This window comes from Chelonia mydas, chromosome 12 (genome assembly GCF_015237465.2).
Source record: "Chelonia mydas isolate rCheMyd1 chromosome 12, rCheMyd1.pri.v2, whole genome shotgun sequence".
Taxonomy (NCBI): Eukaryota; Metazoa; Chordata; order Testudines; family Cheloniidae; genus Chelonia; species Chelonia mydas.
In genome coordinates, this window is record NC_051252.2 from 1,640,281 (window position 1) to 1,660,303 (window position 20,023).

The 20,023-nt window shown below is 46.7% G+C and overlaps 1 protein-coding gene across 11 annotated transcripts in view; it reads left to right on the forward strand.

Annotated features, from left to right (window-relative positions):
* The window catches only part of PDPR (pyruvate dehydrogenase phosphatase regulatory subunit), a 76,493-nt gene that overhangs the window by 11,401 nt on the left and 45,069 nt on the right, over nucleotides 1–20,023 (forward strand). For 7 of the 11 annotated variants that reach the window (XM_037877326.2, XM_037877328.2, XM_037877332.2 and 4 more), the window contains 6 exons: nucleotides 5,039–5,172; nucleotides 10,619–10,700; nucleotides 10,800–10,963; nucleotides 12,295–12,416; nucleotides 18,477–18,594; nucleotides 19,446–19,595. In XM_037877326.2, coding sequence (XP_037733254.1) covers nucleotides 5,039–5,172; nucleotides 10,619–10,700; nucleotides 10,800–10,963; nucleotides 12,295–12,416; nucleotides 18,477–18,594; nucleotides 19,446–19,595 — 770 coding nt within the window. Of the gene's footprint in view, nucleotides 1–2,436; nucleotides 2,650–5,038; nucleotides 5,173–10,618; nucleotides 10,701–10,799; nucleotides 10,964–12,294; nucleotides 12,417–18,476; nucleotides 18,595–19,445; nucleotides 19,596–20,023 lie in introns of those variants that run through there. The other 4 variants (XM_037877334.2, XM_037877335.2, XM_037877337.2 and 1 more) reach the window with 4 other exon arrangements.

A 20,023-nucleotide genomic window follows, 5' to 3' on the forward strand; every position in this document is an offset into this window, starting at 1 on the left:
AACAGCTGCTTAGCCAGTCAGTCCCCAGCCTGTAGCAGTGCATGGGATTCTTCCATCCTAAGTGCAGGACTCTGCACTTGTCCTTGTTGAACCTCATCAGATTTCTTTTGTCCCAATCCTCCAATTTGTCTAGGTCACTCTGGACTCTCTCTACCTTCCAGGTTATTCATGTCTTTCTGATTATGAATTCCTGTCTCAAAACCAAATGTGTGGGATTATGGGGCTTGAAATGTCTGCAGTAGATGCCCATACCAGATAACTTGTTTTTGTGTTTTGTTTTTTTTTTGTTTTTTTTAAAGCCATCCTTACTAGCACGAAATTAGGACTGCAGAGGGCAGGAGATAGAACAGTAATCTCAAACTATGGGAAGGCTGTTGGATTAAAGGTAGATATCCTGAGTAAGCTAGATGTGCCCACTGCTCTGCTTGTTAAACTGCTGGATTTTAGCAGAGGTTTCCAAAAAGTATTCAGAATAGAATGAAAACTTTTTGCTTATTCAGCCGTGCATTTTTTTTTAACAAGACCATGCTGGTACAGCTGAGTGAATGGAGACAGAATACACCAGATGGACATGTAATTTTACAAGATGTGTACATGACACTGGAGCAGACAATAATTTCCTTGAATAAGGTCCCTCTTCTGCTTGGTGTGTCTCACCAGTCGCTTCTATTGGAATCATGAGTCATTTTGAATTAGTTTCTAGGATTGTAATGTCACCATGTGCATAGCTCAGATGAGCAGTGTGAGCTCTGTATAGCATACTAAACTATACACTGTGCTATGGGCTGCTCTGTCTTTGTGAGAACACCCCTCAAATTCAGTCTGCTCTGTGGTGGTGCTTTCCTTTGCGTCTTTGACTTGGGAATGTGCTTTCGCTGATTGAAGACTATTTCCTTATGCTGTAGGGAGTGGCGTCAATTCTGTTTGGTAGGTTCTTTGCATGTGTAGGTCATGGTTAAGGGTACGATTTAGTCCTAGGTATTTTTAGTAAAAGTCATGCACAAGTCATGGGCAATAAACAAAAATTCACGACCTGTGACCTGTCCATTACTTATACTAAAAATACCTGTGTTTAAATAGGGGTGGGAGGGGCTGCTGGGGATGTGTGTGTGTGTGGGGATGCTGTTGGGGGGTGGGAGGGGCTGCTGGGGCAAGCGGCTCCAGCTCCTGGGGGCCACAGACTGCAGCTGCTCCAACCGGCCGGGGCCTGCCGCCCGGGGCTGTGGACTGCGGCTGCTCTGGCCGGCTGGGGACAGCTGCCCAGGGCTGCTCCAGTAGCTGGCCTGCTGCTTGGGCAGCCCTGGGATCAACTACACTGGCCCCTGCAGAAGTCATGGAGGTTGCGGAAAGTCACGGAATCCATGACTGCCATGACCGACGCGGAGCCCTAATTGTGGTAAAATCACTCTTCAGTGTCCAGCTTTGAATGCAGTCTCACTGTACTATGCCTCATTGGACAGCAGTCTTCCTGCCACCTGTCTCTCTTGCTGGGGTGCAAGTATAGGGTGCATGTTATCAACAGGCAGCTAAAAATACACTCTAGAGCTGGAATGCCCAGTGGGGTTTTGTTTGTAGCAGGGGTTGCAGGCATCTGGACATGGGATCTGCCCAGTCAATGGAGTACTCCAAACAGAGGGCTTTTAACTAACAGAGTTTATTATTCTAACATCAGCTCAGGTTACCAGGAATTCATGCCTACCTCAGCTCTGGGCTGTTCTTTCTCCCCCTTTTTCCCCCCTTCCCATATCTTAGCGCTGGTCTACGCTACGAGGTTAGGTTGAATTTAGCCACGTTAGGTTGATTTTATAATGAATACATCTACACAACCAACCCCGTTCTACCGACCTAAAGAGCTCTTAAAATCGACTGCTGTACTCCTCCCCAATGCAGGGAGAAGCACTAAAATCAACCTTCCTGGGTTGGAATTTGGGGTAGTGTAGATGCAGCACTGAGCAATTGGATGGTATTGGCCTCCGGGAACTATCCCAGAGTGCTCCAATGTGACTGCTCTGGACAGCACTTTCAACCCTGATGCACTAGCCAGGTACACAGGAAAAGCACCTGGAACTTGTGAATTTCATTTCCTGTTTGGTCAGCGTGGTGAGCCCAGCAGAATAGGTGACCATACAGTCCCAGAATCACAAACGAGCTCGAGCATGGAGTGAGCGGGAGACACTGGATCTGATCGCTGTATGGGGAGAAGAATCTGTGTAGGCAGAACTCCGACCCAGCAGAAGAAATGCTGATATATATGCCAAAATCGCACAGGGCATGGTGGAGAGAGGCTACACCAGGGATGCACAGCAGTGCCGCGTGAAAATTAAGGAGCTCAGGCAAGCTTACCAAAAGATAAAGGAGGCAAATGGTCGTTCCGGGTCAGAGCCCCAGACATGCCGATTCTATGATCAGGTGCATGCCATTCTAGGGGGGACCCTACCAGTACCCCAACACTCTCCGTGGACACCTGCAAGGTGGCAGCCTCACGCAACATGGATGAGGATTTTGTGGAGGAGGAGGAGGAGGAGAATGGATTCTCCGCTAGCCTGCTGCGCATTCTCCTGGGTAGCCAGGACCTTTCCCTCACCCTGGAGCCAATACCCTCTCAGGGCCTATTGTTCCCAGACCCTGAATGCGGAGAAGGCACCTCTGGTGAGTGCACATTTATAATGACACTACAGGGGTTAAAAGCAATTGTGTTTAATGTTTGATTTGCCCTGAACAATTGGGATGCATTCGCAGCCAGTACAGTTAATGGAAAAGTCTGTTAACGTGTCTGGGGATGGAGTGGGAATCCTCCAGGTTCATCTCCATGAAGATCTCCTGGAGGTGCTCTGAAAGCCTTTGCAGAAGGTTTCTGGGGAGGGCTGCCTTATTTCGTCCTCCACGGTAGGACACTTTACCACGCCAAGCCAGTAGCAAGTGATCTGGAATCATTGCAGCACAAAGCATGGCAGCGAATGGTCCTGGGTTTTGGTTGCATTCATCCATCATTTGGTCTTTTATCTTTCTGTCAGCCTCGAGAGTTACCATTCATAGTTACCTGGTTGAAATAGGGGAAACTTTGTAAGGGAACAGTAATCCCCTCTGTTTGGTGATCCCCAACAAATTAGACCCCGAGCATGCTGGGCTGTTTGTGCATGGCTAAAAGGGATCATCCTGGAGAATAGCCACGTGTGTGGGGAGGAGGGGTTTGCTGCACATCCACCCCAAAACCGCAGCCCCTCCTTTTAAATGGCGAACACAATGGGCATTGGTTGCTATGGGAAAGGAGGGCGCTGCAGTTTGAAACCATTTCCATATGTTATGAACATGAAAGAAGCCAAACCCATGTACCCTTTGGCTTATCATGGCTGCTTGCAAACCAGATTCTGTTGCCCAGCCATGTGTGATGTGTCACCATACCGGCAGGTGCTCAATATAAAAGGAAAATGCGACTTTGTACCTAAAACATTTGTGCTGTCTGCTGTGAATTGCTTGATTCACTGTGAAAGAATCTCCCTTTTGTTCTCAGAAATGTATCTTCTTTAAAGTCTGCTCTCCCTCTTCTTCCCCCCTGCAGCTGCAAATGCTTCTGTGCTCCCTGCATCAACTCTGTCCCTGAGGTTATTGCAGATTAGGTGAAAAAAATGCATCTGCGATGACATGTTTTCAGAGCTCATGCAGTCCTCCCGCACTGATAGGTTACAGCTGAATGCATGGAGGCATTTTGTGGCAGAGGCCAGAAAAGCATACAGTGAGCGTGATCAGAGCACGCAGGAAGAGATGCTGAGGCTAATGGGGGAGCAAATGGACATGATTCATAGATATTAAGGTCAGAAGGGACCATTATGATCATCCAGTCTGACCTCCTACATGATGCAGTCCACCAAATCTCACCCACCCACTCCTGCAATAAACCTCTCTCACCTATGTCTGAGCTATTGAAGTCCTCAAATCATGGTTTAAAAACTTCAAGGTGCAGAGTGACCCGTGCCCCATGCTGCGGAGGAAGGCGAAAAACCCCCAGGGCCTCTTCCAATCTGCCCTAGTGAGCGTTGTCAGTGATCTAAAGCTTTTTTTAATAAATAAAGAATGAATGGATTCAGAACAAAAGGGACTTTATTTCCTGTGCCAGCTGTGGATGAAGGGGGGATGGGGTTTGGCTTACAGGGAAGTACATTCACTAAAGGGGGCGGCTTTGCATCAAGGACAAAACACACAACTGTCACAGCATAGCCTGGTCAGTCATGAAACTGTTTTTCAAAGCCTCTTTGATGCGCAGCGCGCCTTGGTGTGCTCTTCTAATTGCCCTGGTGTCTGGTTTTTCAAAACTGGCCGGCAGGCGATTTGCCTCAACCTCCCACCCCACCACAAATGTCTCCCCCTTGTCTCCCCTCTCAGATAGTATGGAGCACACAGCAAGCAGCAGTAACAATGGGAGTATTGCCTTCGCTGAGGTCTAACCTACTCAGCAAACTGTGCCAGCGCCCTTTTAAATGTCCAAAGGCACATTCCACCACTATTCTGCACTTGCTCAGCCTATTGCTGAACTTCTCCTTCCTGCTGTCCAGGCTGCCTGTGTATGGCTTCATGAGCCCTGGGAGCAAGGGGTAGGCTGGGTCCCCCCCTTCCTCCTCCCCCCCTCCCCCCCCCACAAACCCACTCTCCTGTTGGTAATAGCTTATTACCAACAGGAGAGTGGGTTTGTGGGGAGGGTGGGGGGAGGGGGGCGCGGAAACCTGGATTTGTGCTGGAAATGACCCACCTTGAATTATCATACACATTGTAAGGAGAGTGATCACTTTAGATAAGCTATTACCAGCAGGAGAGTGGGGTGGGGGGAGAGAAAACCTTTTGTAGTGGTAAACACCCATTTTTTTTTCATGCTTTGTGTGTATAAAAAGATCTTCTATACTTTCCACATCCGATGAAGTGAGCTGTAGCTCACGAAAGCTTATGCTCAAATAAATCGGTTAGTCTCTAAGGTGCCACAAGTACTCCTTTTCTTTTTGGTATGATACTATTTTGTATGAGGCTCCCGCTGTATTTTCTCCTGCAGGCTGGCTGCTGGCTCCACTCGATTCTGTGCTGGCATTGTGAGCACAGTCAGACACTTGTCCATAGAGCTGAAGATGGCTGACTATTCAAACAAGCTGTATGAGCAGTTAGAACAAGAGACAGGAATCAAAACAGGTAAGAAAAGGAACTTCTGGCTCAGTTCCCTGCTGAGTGGATTCACATGAACTCCACTGCTTTCTGGGGCCTGGAATGAGAGTAACACTAGCATGTATGATTGCTGGTTTCTAAGCACTGAATGGGGCTTTAGCCTTCTCAGCTTGGAGACACTCCCATGGCATCCTCACGTTTGGATCGCCTGCTGCAGTCATTTAGAACACAATACTTGTGACCGGTAAAGGCAGAATTGTTGAAAGAAAACTGCCCCCATTATGCTTAAATCAGCAACATAAAAGTTAACCGAGTAAGAGTTAATTAGAATTAGCCATGAAGCTTATACAGATGCATTCATTTTTGTATCTCCAACAGGAGCAGAATCTTAGCATAAAGTACTTGTTTATATTGCACGCACACACCTGCATATTAAAGGGGGAGCAGAGGATGAGAGCCCAGTAGCAGTAACTCCACACCTGTTTCCAACCAGCCTTAATTATAGCATGTGAGAAACATACTGTCACAGATCCACAGGGCGAGTTTGCCTCAAGCCTTTAAACAGTCTGTCAGGGAGTGTACCCCTCTTAGTGCTAGTCTCTGCTCGGTGTCCCCGTCCGATTCCCTTCGTTTGACCCTTTGACCACACTCCTGTCCCTGTTTCATTAGTTGTCCCCCAGATTTATTTGGTGTCCAGGTCCTGTGGATCCCCCTCTTAGGCTGCGGGGGGATCCTTTAGCAGTGGACGGGCTTTGCCCGCCCACTTCCCGGATCCCAATAGGGCTAGTCCCTAGGTCTCCACTTTTTGCAAGGGATACCCCTGGAGCACCATTACTTTGTGGCTGGGCCTTGGTTTCAGCACCGCTGTTTCTCACCATGGCTACTTCAGTAAGACCAAAAGAACCTGAACTCCTGTTGGAGGGAGACTTTACCCCTTTGGGAGCAGATGTTTGCAGCAATACAGGGCAGGCTTTTCAGTACAGGACAGCTTTTCTTAGTCAACTAGAATACAATATTTTAGGATCCTTAAATTACAGTGGAAGAGCAAAGCTTATATGCACATCCATGCTGGCCGGACAACTTGCCTCTTTTGCCCAGAATGTTCAAGATTAAATCTCTCTCACTGCACAGGGCAGCTGTATCATTATAACAGTTTTCTAACACCTCGGTTCTTTGTTTCCAGCCCTAGTCACCCTGTTTGCACATGATCTGCCTCCCTTGGCTCCCAGTCATTAAAAGTTAACGTCCAGTCAATGGTCTTCCATTGTATCTCCAAGGGAAGCTAATGCTACGTTGGCAATTTTGATAATTCATTCATACCAATCCTGACATGCTTATGTGACTTACATACATCTCTTAGCTCCCTGTCCTAGAGAAGATGACAGCCCCTTGAGTCATAGTAGATCACAACATAAAAGTGAATGGGGAAACAGTCATATGTATTTCATAAAAATACAGAAATTTCCCACATTCTGTACAACTACATAAATAGAACATACTTCATTTTTTCAAAGTCAAGCACTCAAAAGTTAGCATATGCCAGTATTAAGTTTCCTTCACAACCTTAATTCAGTCCCCTTGTATGTATGCATTATGAAACAGTATGCCTCACACAATGCACAGATTGGATGGTGTTCTCTTAACAGCTGTTCGTTGTATGGCACCATGCCTTATTTACTGCATGTTGTTTTGAAGACAGAACTGTTAATTTCCTTATTGGCTTTCCATGATGCTTATCACTACAATATCTGAGGGCTTCACAAACATTAATGAATTTATTTTTACAACACTCCTGTGAGATTAATCATAGAATATCATGATTGGAAGGGACCTCAGGAGGTCATCTAGTCCAACCCCCTGCTCAAAGCAGGACCAATCCCCAACTAAATTATCCCAGCCAGGGCTTTGTCAAACCTGACCTTAAAAACCTCTAAGAAAGAAGATTCCACCACCTCCCTAGGTAACGCATTCCAGTGCTTCACCACCCTCCTAGTGAAAAAGTTTTTCCTAATATCCAACCTAACCATCACCCAATGCAACTTGAGACCATTACTCCTTGTTCTGTCATCTGCTACCACTGAGAACAGTCTAGATCCATCTTCTTTGGAACCCCCTTTCAGGTAGTTAAAAGCGGCTATCAAATCCCCCCCTCATTGTTCTCTTCTGCAGACTAAACAATCCCAGTTCCCTCAGCCTCTCCTCATAAGTCATGTGCTCCAGCCCCCTAATCATTTTTGTTGCCCTCCGCTAGACTTTGCAGTTTTTCCACATCCTTCTTGCAGTGTTGGGCCCAAAACTGGACACAGTACTCCAGATGAGGCCTCACCAATGTCGAAAGGGGAATTATCACATCCCTCGATCTGCTGGCAATGCTCCTCCTTATACACCCCAAAATGCTGTTAGCCTTCTTGGCAACAAGGACACACTGTTGACTCATATCCAGTTTCTTGTCCACTGTAACCCCTAGGTCCTTTTCTGCAGAACTGCTGCCGAGCCATTTGATCCCTAGTCTGTAGCGGTGCATGGGATTCTTCTGTCCTAAGTGCAGGACTCTGCACTTGTCCTTGTTGAACCTCATCAGATTTCTTTTGGCTCAGTCCTCTAATTTGTCTAGGTCCCTCTGTATCCTATTTCTACTCTCCAGCATATCTACCTCTCCTCCCAGTTTAGTGTCATCTGCAAACTTGCTGAGGGTGTAATTCACGCCATCCTCCAGATCATTTATGAAGATATTGAACAAAACAGGCCCCAGGACCGACCCTTGGGCTACTCCTCTTGATACTGGCTGCCAACTAGACATGGAGCCATTGATCGCTGCCTGATGATTTAGCCAGCTTTCTATCCACCTTATAGTCCAGGGGGTGTTAGACCCTATCTGTAAAAGGGGACTAACATATACACTAATTTTGGGTGCCCAATTTGAGACATCTAGGATCTAAATTTTCCGATAGCATTATATAGCACTTAGTATTCAAAATGCAAATCTCAGTTCCATTGATTTTAATTGCAGCTGAGAGCACTCAACACTTCAACAGATCAGACATCAGGATCTCAAGTCAAGCATGCAGAAAATACACTCGCAATTAGTGAGCACTATGAAAAGTTTAAGTGATTTGCCAAGTATCATATAGGAACTCCATTACAGAAGCAGAGGTAGAATCCAGTTCTTCAGGCAAGCATTCAGCTGCCTGAACCATGAAATCATCATTTCCCTTCCCACAATCCTCTGCCTCATTCACCACTCCACTATCGTGATTCACCCCCAGAGCAAGTACCTCTTGTGCACTGAATGAGTCTGGGGTCCTATGGGAAATAGCCTTTCATTACATGATCACATAATCTATCTTGATGCATATATATATGCAAAAGGGGCCAAATTAAGGTTTCGGGGGATCCTTAATTCTAGCATTTCCGGAGTTCTGAGTGCTTGACTTTTAACATAGTTTGTATTTTCCTAGGTTTTTAAATATGCAAACTGGAAAAACAGAAATTCCATTGTGTGGCATCAAATTGAAACCCACATGGGTCATCAGCAGGGTCAAAACCTTTAGATCCACCATATGAGTTAAACCACAACAACTAATGAAGTAACTGATAGCAGTAATAGGTTGTCACCCTCTGTGGACCGGCACTAGAGGGGATGGGACATTGCCAGCGGGTTTCACAAATAGCAGAGGAACACTGAGACTTAGGGAGCTGAGGTGACATTCTGGGATCTGGAGGGGAATGTGATCTAGTGGGCACAGAGCTTTCTGCCTGCTATCCCCAAACCTAACCCCTTCTGCCAAGCCCCCTCCAACCTTTCCCTGTCCCAGACTCTCTCCCCTCCCCCAATTCCCAGCTCCTTGCCCAACCAATCCCAGTCCCCCTGCCACCCTGCTCCTCATCTGTTCCTTCTGTCCACTGCCAGTCTTCAGTGACACACACCCTGTTCCCCATTACCACTGGATCTCAGTCCTAGTGTCCTTCCTTGGGCTTCTTGGCCAGTCTCTGTGTCCTGGCCCCCATCATCTTGTCCCAGTTTCCTTACCCAGCTAGCCTTAGTTCTTCCCCTGAACTCCATCTCCTCATCACATCTGTCTCCCTTCCTCCCTCTCCCCAACACCTCTGGTTCAAATCCCAATCTTCTCACCTAGTCAGTCCCAATATCCCCACTCCCTTCCCCCAAACTCATCTGATCTCAGTCACCCACTTCCCAGCTCCCAGTCTCTGCCCAGCCAGTCCTATTCTTCTCCCTCTCCAGCTACTTGTCCCAATCTACTCTTCCTGGCATTCCCTTCCCAGGTCCTGTTCCCTCTGCATTCGAATCGGGCAGCTTCCTCCTCCAGTGACCAGCCCTGATTCAGTCTGCAGTAGCACAGAGCTGCAGCTTCAGGGAAAGACCTGCTTAGCCCCAGGCCAGAGCATGCTCAGAGTGGACATAATCTTTGGGGATTTAGATGTGAAACTCTAGCAGGTCTCTACTGTGCATGTGTGAACTGTGATTTTTTTCAAAGGCATAGCTTGGTTAAATTTGGTTGATTTTCGCAGGGACGGCAAAAGGTACATCCCTGACACTTAGACCACCCCCTTGCCAAATTTCAGGTCCTTGCTCCAAAGCTGGGGGAACTTTAGCTTTTTAAAAGAAACGGTTGCCAAAATTTTTAACATGGGCAACAAATTTTTCCCTAGCCTCATTCTCAGAATGGCTGAATCATTTAGGCTGAAATTTCAAAATTAACCAAAAAAAAAAAAAAAAAAATCCGTTTGAGGCAGACAGCTGACATGGAAGATTTCAGCCCACAGTTACCATTTGGCAGAATTATAAGCAACAGAAAACAGGGTATTACAGTGGAATGTGTCAGGCAACCTTAATAGTCAGCGTTACTAGCCCTGCCTATAATTAAGTTTAATATATTTAAAGGGTCGTATTCGTCCATTAAAGCCAATGGAGTTACCTTGGTGCAAAAAGGTTTACATTCATTTATTGCATGTTAGTTTTTTCTTCAGCTTATTAAGCAGTTATTAGAGCACATGGGGCACTGGTCTGAATCCCTAGTTTTAGCCTCTTCTTGCCCTGCCAGTTTCTCCTTTACTGGGCAGAAATATGTGGCATATAATCTGTGAGAGTATCTATGAACCTGCATCCGATGAAGTGAGCTGTAGCTCACGAAAGCTTATGCTCTAATAAATTTGTTAGTCTCTAAGGTGCCACAAGTACTCCTTTTCTTTTTGCGGATACAGACTAACACAGCTGCTACTCTGAAACCTGTCTTTATGAACTTGAGTAACTTTTAGTATAGCGCAGGATTAAAATAACTTTAGTAGTCTAAATTAAACTGTGCCTTGTAAAACAATTGTAGGTTACTAGCTAATCAGTATATGAATGTGGGAAGCTTTCTTGACTACTGTGTATTGGAAGCAATGATTCTGCTGAAACACGAGGGCTTGGAGAACCTGCCCAACTTTGACTTGACTTTGGCCATTGTCTTAGGTTACGTGAAGACAGGCTCTATCTCACTGGCTCAGACTCAGGATCGACTGATCTCCCTGAAACGCATTGCCTCAAGGCTCAGGTAAATATAAGAGAGAAACTGTACCTGATCTTAAACTTTTCCTGTGCTTGCCTTTCCTGAGAAGCTAATGACAAGCATCCTCTGTGTGTTCTGTGGCAGTGTAATGGGAATACCTTGTGAAATCATGGCTCCAAAACGAGTGGCACAACTACATCCACTAATCAACATTCATGACCTTGTGGGTGCCATGTATGTGCCAGAGGATGCAGTCGTATCATCTGCCGATGTGAGTCTTGCTCTGGCAAATGCTGCCTCTCGAAATGGTATGAATATTTTTAATCTATAATATGCCAGCTCCCTTGTGTGATGTCTGCCTTGTTGTTAAAAAGGAAAATGACCCTTTCATAGGGATGGTATCAGATATGGGATTCATCTTATTCTGTTTTGATGACCAAAGTCTACTAATTTCTTTAAAGGAAATATTCTTTAAATCCATTTTTCTCCACCCTAAAGTCAGGTCAGATCTTGTTTGGGTGCTGCATCTTTAGAGATATGTAGTAGAAGGAATCACACACCACAGGCTGCTGTAGTCATTATTTATATACAACCCTACAAGTCTACACAGTGCTTTACAATAGGTAGAAACCCAGATGGGAGCTTAGTCTAAAGGCACAAGTGGATTCATACCTGTCTGGACAGTTTCATTATATATGAGCCTAGAGGGATGTGAGATCAGAAGCTGGAATATTTAACCGGACAGGTGGATTTTTGGGGATTTGGAGGTGGGCCTGGCATAAGCCGTTGGAAGCTTGTTCAGTGAGATTGGGGTGGTCTGAAAGAAGGGACAAAGTCATGATTTAGCAAAGGAGATGGGAGTGGAACTTGGTCAGATTGGAGGAAGTTTATGAGGTGAACAAAGGTCGAGCTCTGAAGCCAAGGTGGAGGCTGTATGGCAGCGGCATGTTCTTTGTGTATAGCAAGGCATGAGGCCAACAGCCAATTGCCTTCAATGCTCTGGAAGTGCTATTCTTATAATTTAGCATCTCTTAGTATTGTACTTATGACCTCATATCATTGTCTTTGATTGAAGAAAAATATGTTGCTCATCTCACTGAGTGCCACACAGTTGGGTGTCCCAGAACTGCATTGGCTGGATCTTCTGTTTGCCAGCTGGATTTCTGAGTCCCGCTTGTTTTCAGTGTCATTCACTAACTGGGGCAAAAATGAATGACTGTGTTCCCTTGAAATAACCATTAGCTTTTGTATCTGTGCCACCATCCAAACTTAAGACTCCAGCGTTTATAAATAAAGTTTATAGAGTCTTTACTCTGGTTTACAGAGTGCCTTCTTCACACTTCCTTCCTCCATAAATGCCATCTGTGCTCCCTATTTGTTTGCTCCTGTCGCCCAGTATAAGTCTCCTACTAAAAAGGCTGTAACTCCAGCTCACTGCATTGCAGGATCTGTCCTGCTCCGTTGTACGCAAGCCCTTCTGCTGATTTCCCTGTCAGAGGGTTTCAGCTAGATCAAGGAATGCCTGTGTCTGACACGAAGGAGAGGCGGTTCGTTTGGCTTTGGGGGTAGCAGCCTGATTTTTCATTCTCTCAGTAAGGCCTGTGGTATCCTGACTCCTTTCTCTGGCCTTTCTCTGCAGGTGTCCAGATCCATGAGCGGACAAGCATCAGCCATGTCATGGTCCAGAAGGGTTGCGTGACTGGAGTGGAGACTGACAGAGGACAGATTGAATGCCAGTATTTTGTCAACTGTGCTGGGCAGGTTAGATCTGATGGGAATTTCCCCCTCTGTGTCCTCTTGTAAGGACTCCCAGTGTATTCGGTAGCTGGAATAGCAGAGGAGGAGATCATTCAGTAACCAGTGAAAAGAGCATGTCACGTTTCTTCAGAACGAACAAATGCTTGTCAGGCCCAAAAATAGGAAAATATTGGTTAGATCCCGAAATAGCTGAGTTCGCACCCTCTGTCTCCATGCTATCTCTGTCCTAATTAGAGCAGTCCTAACAAGCAGTGCTAAGTTTCTGCCACCCATGTATTTGCTTTTAATAGTATTTTTACTTTATAAAGAAGTGTATATGTTCTGTATTTTCTCTGCAGTTTCATACATTATTATAATGTTAAGGTTCACTTTGGCCTGGTCTGCTGCAGTACATCAAAGGCGTGCTAAAGGCATACCCCAGAATGGTAGTTATATTTAAGTCCTGGTCTACACTACGAGTTTAGGTCGAATTTAGCAGCGTTAGATCAATTTAACCCTGCACCTGTCCACACGACGAAGCCATTTTTGTCGACTTAATGGGCTCTTAAAATCGATTTTTGTACTCCTCCCTGACGAGGGGATTAGCGCTTAAATTGATATCGCTGGGTCAAATTTGGGGTAGTGTGGACGCAATTCGATGGTATTGGCCTCCGGGAGCTATCCCAGAGTGCTCCAGTGTGACCGCTCTGGACAGCACTCTCAACTCCGATGCACTGGCCAGGTAGACAGGAAAAGCCTTTGCGAATTTTTGAATTTCATTTCCTGTTTGGCCAGTGTGGCAAGCTGATCAGTACAGGTGACCATGCTGATCTCATCAGCAGAGGTGATCATGGAGTCCCAGAATTGTAAAAGAGCTCCAGCATGGACCGAACAGGAGGTACTGGATCTGATCACTGTATGGGGAGAAGAATCCGTGCTATCAGAACTCCATTCCAAAAGACGAAATGTCAAAATATTTGAAAAAAATCTCCAAGGGCATGAAGGACAGAGGCTATAACGGACCCGCAGCAGTGCCACATGAAACTTAAGGAGCTCAGGCAAGCCTACCAAAGAGGCAAACGCCCGCTTGGGGTCAGACCCCCAGACATGCCGCTTCTATGATGAGCTGCATGCAATTCTAGGGGGTGCCCCTACAAATACCCCACCCCTGTTCATGGACTCCTGCAAGGGAGTCTCACGCAGTAGGGACGAGGAAGATGATAGCGCACACCAGGCAAGTGGAGAAACCGTTCTTCCCGACAGCCAGGAACTGTTGATCACCCTGGAGACAGTACCCTCCCAACCCGGGCTCCTGGACCTTGAAGGTGGAGAAGGCACCTCTGGTGAGTGTACCTTTGTAAATATAATACACGGTTTAAAAGCAAGTGTGTTTAATGATGAATTTGCCCTGAAGACTTGGGATGCATTCGCAGCCAGTACAGTTACTGGAAAAGTCTGTTAACGTGTCTGGGGATGGAGCAGAAATCCTTCAGGGACATCTCAATGAAGCTCTCCTGGAGGTACTCCCAAAGCCTTTGCAAAAGGTTTCTGGGGGGGGCAGCCTTATTGCATCCTCCATGGTAGGACACTTTACCATGCCAGGCCAGTAGCACGTAGTCTGGAATCATTGCATAAGAAAGCATGGCAGCGTGTGGTCCCGGTGTTTGCTGGTATTCAAGCAACATCTGTTCTTTATCTCTCTGTGTTATCCTCAGGAGAGTGATATCCTTCATGGTCACCTGGTTGAAATAGGGGAATTTTATTAAGGGGCCATTCAGAGGTGGCCATTCCTGCTGGGCTGTTTGCCTGTGGCTGAAAAGAAATCATCCCTGCTGTTAGCCATGCGGTGGGGGGAGGGGTGAAGCGATCATCCCAGAGAATTGGGTGTTGAGGGGGTTTAGTTGGGTTTGTGCTGCACGTTAACCTGAAAACATCAGCCCCTCCTTTTTAAATGGTCAGTGTGTCTTTTTAAATACTACTCTCCCTTTTTTCCTCCCACAGCTGCAAATGCCGCTATCATCTCCGTCCCAGAGGCTAGCGCAGATAAGAAGGTGAAAAAAACGCACTCGAGATGAAATGTTCTCTGAGCTCATGCAGTCCTCCTGCACTGAAAGAGCCCAGCAGAATGTGTGGAGGCAGACATTGTCAGAGTCCAGGAAAGCACAAAATGCACGTGAGGACAGATGGCTGGAGCAACAGGAGAGGTGGTGGCAGCGTGATGAGAGGAGGCAGGATGCAATGCTGAGGCTACTGGAGGATCAAACTGATATGCTCCAGCGTATGGTTGAGGTGCAGGAAAGGCAGTAGGAGCACAGACTGCCCCTGCAGCCCCTGTGTAACCAACTGCTCTCCTCCCCAAGGTCCATAGCTTCCTCACCCAGATGCCCAAGAACGGGCGGGGAGGGGGCTCTGGGCACCCAACCACTCCACCCCAGAGGACTGCCCAAGCAACAGAAGGCTGGCATTCAATAAGTTTTGAAGTGCGGTGTGGCCTTGTCCTCCCCTCCTCCCCCACCCCTCCCGGGCTACCTTAGGAGTTATCCCCCTATTTGTGTGATGAGTTAATAAAGAATGCATGAATTTGAAACAATGACTTTATTGCCTCTGCAAGCAGTGATCAAAGTGGGGAGGGGAGGGCGGTTGGCTTACAGGGAAGTAGAGTGAACCAAGGGGGTGGGTTTTCATCAAGGAGAAACAAACAGAACTGTCACACCGTAGTCTGGCCAGCCATGAAACTGGTTTACAAAGCTTCTCTGATGCGCAGTGCACCCTGCTGTGCTCTTCTAACTGCCCTGGTGTCTGGCTGTGCGAAACTAGCAGCCAGGCGATTTGCCTCAACCTCCCACCCCGCCATAAACATCTCCCCCTTACTCTCAAAGATATTGTGGAGCACACAGCAAGCAGTAATAATGGGAACATTGGTTTTGCTGAGGACTAACTGAGTCAGTAAACTGCGCCAGCGAGCTTTTAAAAGTCCAAATGCACATTCTACCACCATTCTGCACTTGCTCAGCCTGTAGTTGAACAGCTCCTGACTACTGTCCAGGCTGGCTGTGTATGGCTTCATGAGCCATGGCATTAAGGGGTAGGCTGGGTCCCCACGGGTAACTATAGACATTTCAACATCCCCAACAGTTATTTTCTGTTCTGGAAAGTAAGTCCCTTGCTGCAGCTCTTCAGACAGACCAGAGTTCCTGAAGATGCGAGCGTCATGAACCTTTCCCGGCCATCCCACGTTTGATGTTGGTGAAACGTCCTTTGTGATCCACCAGTGCTTGCAGCACCATTGAAAAGTGCCCCTTTCAGTTTATATACTGGCTGCCTTGGTTCTCCGGTCCCAAGATAGGGATATGGGTTCCGTCTATCGCCCCACCACAGTTAGGGAATCCCATTGCAGCAAAGCCATCCACTATGACCTGCACATTTCCCAGAGTCACTACCCTTGATAGCAGCAGCTCAGTGATTGCGTTGGCTACTTGGATCACAGCAGCCCCCACAGTAGATTTGCCCACTCCAAATTGATTCCCGACTGACCGGTAGTTGTCTGGCATTGCAAGCTTCCAAAGGGCTATCATCACTCACTTGTGAACTGTGAGGGCTGCTCTCATCTTGGTATTCTTGCCCTTCAGGGCAGGGGAAAGCAAGTCACAAAGTTCCATGAAAGTGCCCTTACGCATGTGAAAGTTTCTCAGCCACTGGGAATCATCCCAGACCCGCAACACTATGCGGTCCCACCAGTCTGTGCTTGTTTCTCAGGCCCAGAATTGGCATTCCACGGCATGAACCTGCCCCATTACCACCATGATGTCCAAATTGCCAGGGCCTGTGCTTTGAGAGAAGTCTGTGTTCATGTCCTCATCACCGCACTGTCATCACCTCCTCGCCTGCTTTTGCAGGTTCTGCATATACTTCATGATAATGCGCGAGGTGTTTACAATACTCATAACTGCTGCGGTGATCTGGGTGGGCTCCATGCTTGCTGTGGTATGGCGTCTGCAGGAGAGCAGAATTGCAGGGGAAGCAGTGGTTGGATGACCAGTTTTGCAGACCTACTGCACAGTCTGCTACTAGGACACAACAGCTGAGCGGGCTGCACGCTTGCCGAGGTATGGCGAGACAAGAGCAGGAGAGCAGAGTTGCAGCGGAAGCGGTGGATGACGACGGTCATATAGAGGACCTGTGAGACCACCAGGAGAGCAGAGTGGCAGCAGAAGCGGTGGTCAGAAGACCAGTTTTTCTGACCTACTGCACCGTCTGCTGCCAGAGCAGGAGGGCAGAGTGGCAGCGGAAGCTGTTGTTCGATGACGATAGTTAGCATCCTACTGCACTGGCTGCTGAAAGCAGTATGGCGCCCACACGGAAAAAAGGCACGAAATGATTGTCTGCCGTTGCTTTCATGGAGGGAGGGGCAACTGACGACATGTACCCAAAACCACCCGTGACAATGTTTTTGCCCCATCAGACATTGGGAGCTCAACCCAGAATTCCAATGGGCGGCGGAGACTGTGGGAACTGTGGGATAGCTACTCACAGTGCAACGCTCCAGAAGTCGATGCTAGCCTCGGTGTGTGGACGCACTCTGCCGACTTAATGTGCTTAGTGGGGACACATGCAATCGACTGTGTAAAATCGCTTTCTAAAAAATCGACTTCTATAAATTCAACGGTTTCAGAGTAACAGCCGTGTTAGTCTGTATTCGCAAAAAGAAAAGGAGTACTTGTGGCACCTTAGAGACTAACCAATTTATTTGAGCATAAGCTTTCGTGAGCTACAGCTCACTTCATCGGATGCATACTGTGGAAAATACAGAAGATGTTTTTATACACACAAACCATGAAAAAATGGGTATTTATCACTACAAAGGGTTTTCTCTCCCCCTACCCCACTCTCCTGCTGGTAATAGCTTATCTAAAGTGATCACTCTCCTTACAATGTGTATGATAATCAAGGTGGGCCATTTCCAGCACAAATCCAGGTTTTCTCCCCCTCCCCCACCCCCCGCCACAAACCCACTCTCCTGTTGGTAATAGCTTATCTAGAGTGATCAACAGGAGAGTGGGTTTGTGGGGGTGGGGGGAGAAAACCTGGATTTGTGCTGGAAATGGCCCACCTTGATTATCATACACATTGTAAGGAGAGTGATCACTTTAGATAAGCTATTACCAGCAGGAGAGTGGGGTGCAGGGAGAGAAAACCCTTTGTAGTGATAAACCCCCATTTTTTCATGGTTTGTGTGTATAAAAACATCTTCTGTATTTTCCACAGTATGCATCCGATGAAGTGAGCTGTAGCTCACGAAAGCTCATGCTCAAATAAATTGGTTAGTTTCTAAGGTGCCACAAGTACTCCTTTTCTTTTTATAAATTCAACCTAATTTCGTAGTGTAGACATACCCTAAGAGGAGACTAGTGCATGCTGTTTGCTTGGCACTGTAATCTAAGTGGCAGCCTGTTAAGAAGCATCCTGCAGTGTGGCAATACACACCTGCCAAGTCTCACTTAGTGGGAGGGGTACATCTTTCTGAGGTGAAGGACTTTGCTGTGACTCTTAATGAGACTATTGAATCTCCATGATGTTTCTGAAAACCTCCCTCATTCTAACTGTCACAGCTTGTCAGCCCTGAAGATATATTTGCCAGTTGATGTTTCTCAGCCTGCAACTGGCCATCTTGGTAACATGGGACCGCAGCAGTCCAGGAGCCCAAGAGAAGAATCATTGTCTATTATGTTTTCTTCAGAAGCCAAACCAATAGTGACTTCACTGTATAAATTTCTCCTTCTTCTTCGTCTTGTTTATTTTATATCATGATAGCACCTAGAAGCCTGTCATGGACTAGGCCCCCGTTGTGCTAGTTGCTGTTCAAACACAACAAAAAGATGTTCCCTTCCCCAAAGAGCTTATAATCTAAGTAGAAAGGGGGGGAAAAAAGTAAATTCCTTCTCTGTCTAAGGCAATATTGCAGCAGCGTAGACATGGACCGGCTCTCTGGTGCTGTAGCAAAAGCACTCCGATGAAGACAAAATAGGCCTGTGACTCGGCTTTCTCCCTGTCACTTCCATCCCAACTAACCCTTTCTGGTTTCAGTGGGCCTACGAGCTGGGTCTCTCCAGTGAGGAGCCGGTCAGTATCCCGCTGCACGGCTGTGAGCACTTTTACCTCTTGACACGTCCCTTGAAGAAGCCACTAGAGAGCAACACACCAAGTGAGGACTCTCCCACTTTGTTTTATTTTGCTGGTGAACTCTCTCTATCCTTCCAAAGTCAAGGCTGGCTGGAGAGGTAGAGCTGATGTGTGCAGACCTGAACTCTGCCAGGAACGTGCCTGGCGTTCAGGCTCACTTGCTCTGAGTGCCCTCTCTCAGAGTTGAGGTGGGGAATAGTTGTCTATTTACTCAAATATAAACTCTTGCCACAAAAGATGAGCTCTTTTAGGTTTACCAGCTCAGCTAGCAGAGATTGTGGCTTGGGAATGATTTTGACTCTTGCTTTACAGGTGGTTGCATCTCTGTTGGATGCATCAACTGTGCACCACATGATCTGGAGGGATTGTGCTAACCTTGCTATTATGTTCTCCTTGGAGGCTGCTGTGCCCATATGGGCCATGTATTTCTCTCTTTCAGCTGAAGTTAAGGCTTTACAATGGCATTTGCATGTCATTGAGCAGTAGGGGGCATCCAGAGTATTGAGATAACTACCCTTCCCTCCCCACACACCTGGCTTTTGGCTCCCTTGAAGGAGAGCGCACATATGGATACCAGTGCTGGGAAGTGGAAAACTCTCTCGCGCACGCACACACATGCGCAGTCTGTCTCTCTTTCTCTAGCAAGCATTTCCGCAACTAGTAAGTAATGGTTATGCTCCCCCGGGAACCCAGCTCTCTGACCTGAGGGCCTGATTCACTCTCTAGTGAATTCTCTTCACTGACTGATTTGTTAGTCATTTTTGTATTCCCAGCCTCTCTGTATGGGGAGCATGGTCTATTTTGATATAAACAAAGTTGTAATTTGTCCTGCACTTCCCAATCCTTCCACATGCTCTCATGTTTCTTCTGCAGCTATCGTGGACCCAGACGGCAGGATCTATATCCGCGGTTGGCAAGGTGGCATCCTCTCGGGAGGCTTTGAGAAGAACCCCAAGCCCATCTTTACTGAGGGCCGGAACCAGCTTGAGATTCAGAATCTGCATGAGGACTGGGATCACTTTGGTATGCTAATCAGATAGGGTTTACAGCAGGGTGGATTTGATTTAAATGAGGATTTAAATCACTAGTTAGGAAGACTCGATTTAATAATGGATTTCTACATAAAGGTGCATTCTTGTTGGTTGTTATAACCTTAATACATATTCTTCAGAACTCAGAGATAGATGTAGATTTCATTTTTAGAAGTTACACACTGTACATTTTTAAAGTGATTTATTTTGAAAACTTTTCAGATTAGTTTTACAGCTATATCAGAAAATGAATGCTTGTTTGGTTATTTCATTTACCAAAGGTAATTGACGCAGATATTTTATGAAGTCACTGGGAGGTGAACTATCTTTAATTGAACAGATTAATGATTAATATTTGGAGGATTTTCTTGCCATGCTGTATTAGGAAGAGAACATCACCAGACAGACATTTAAATTGTT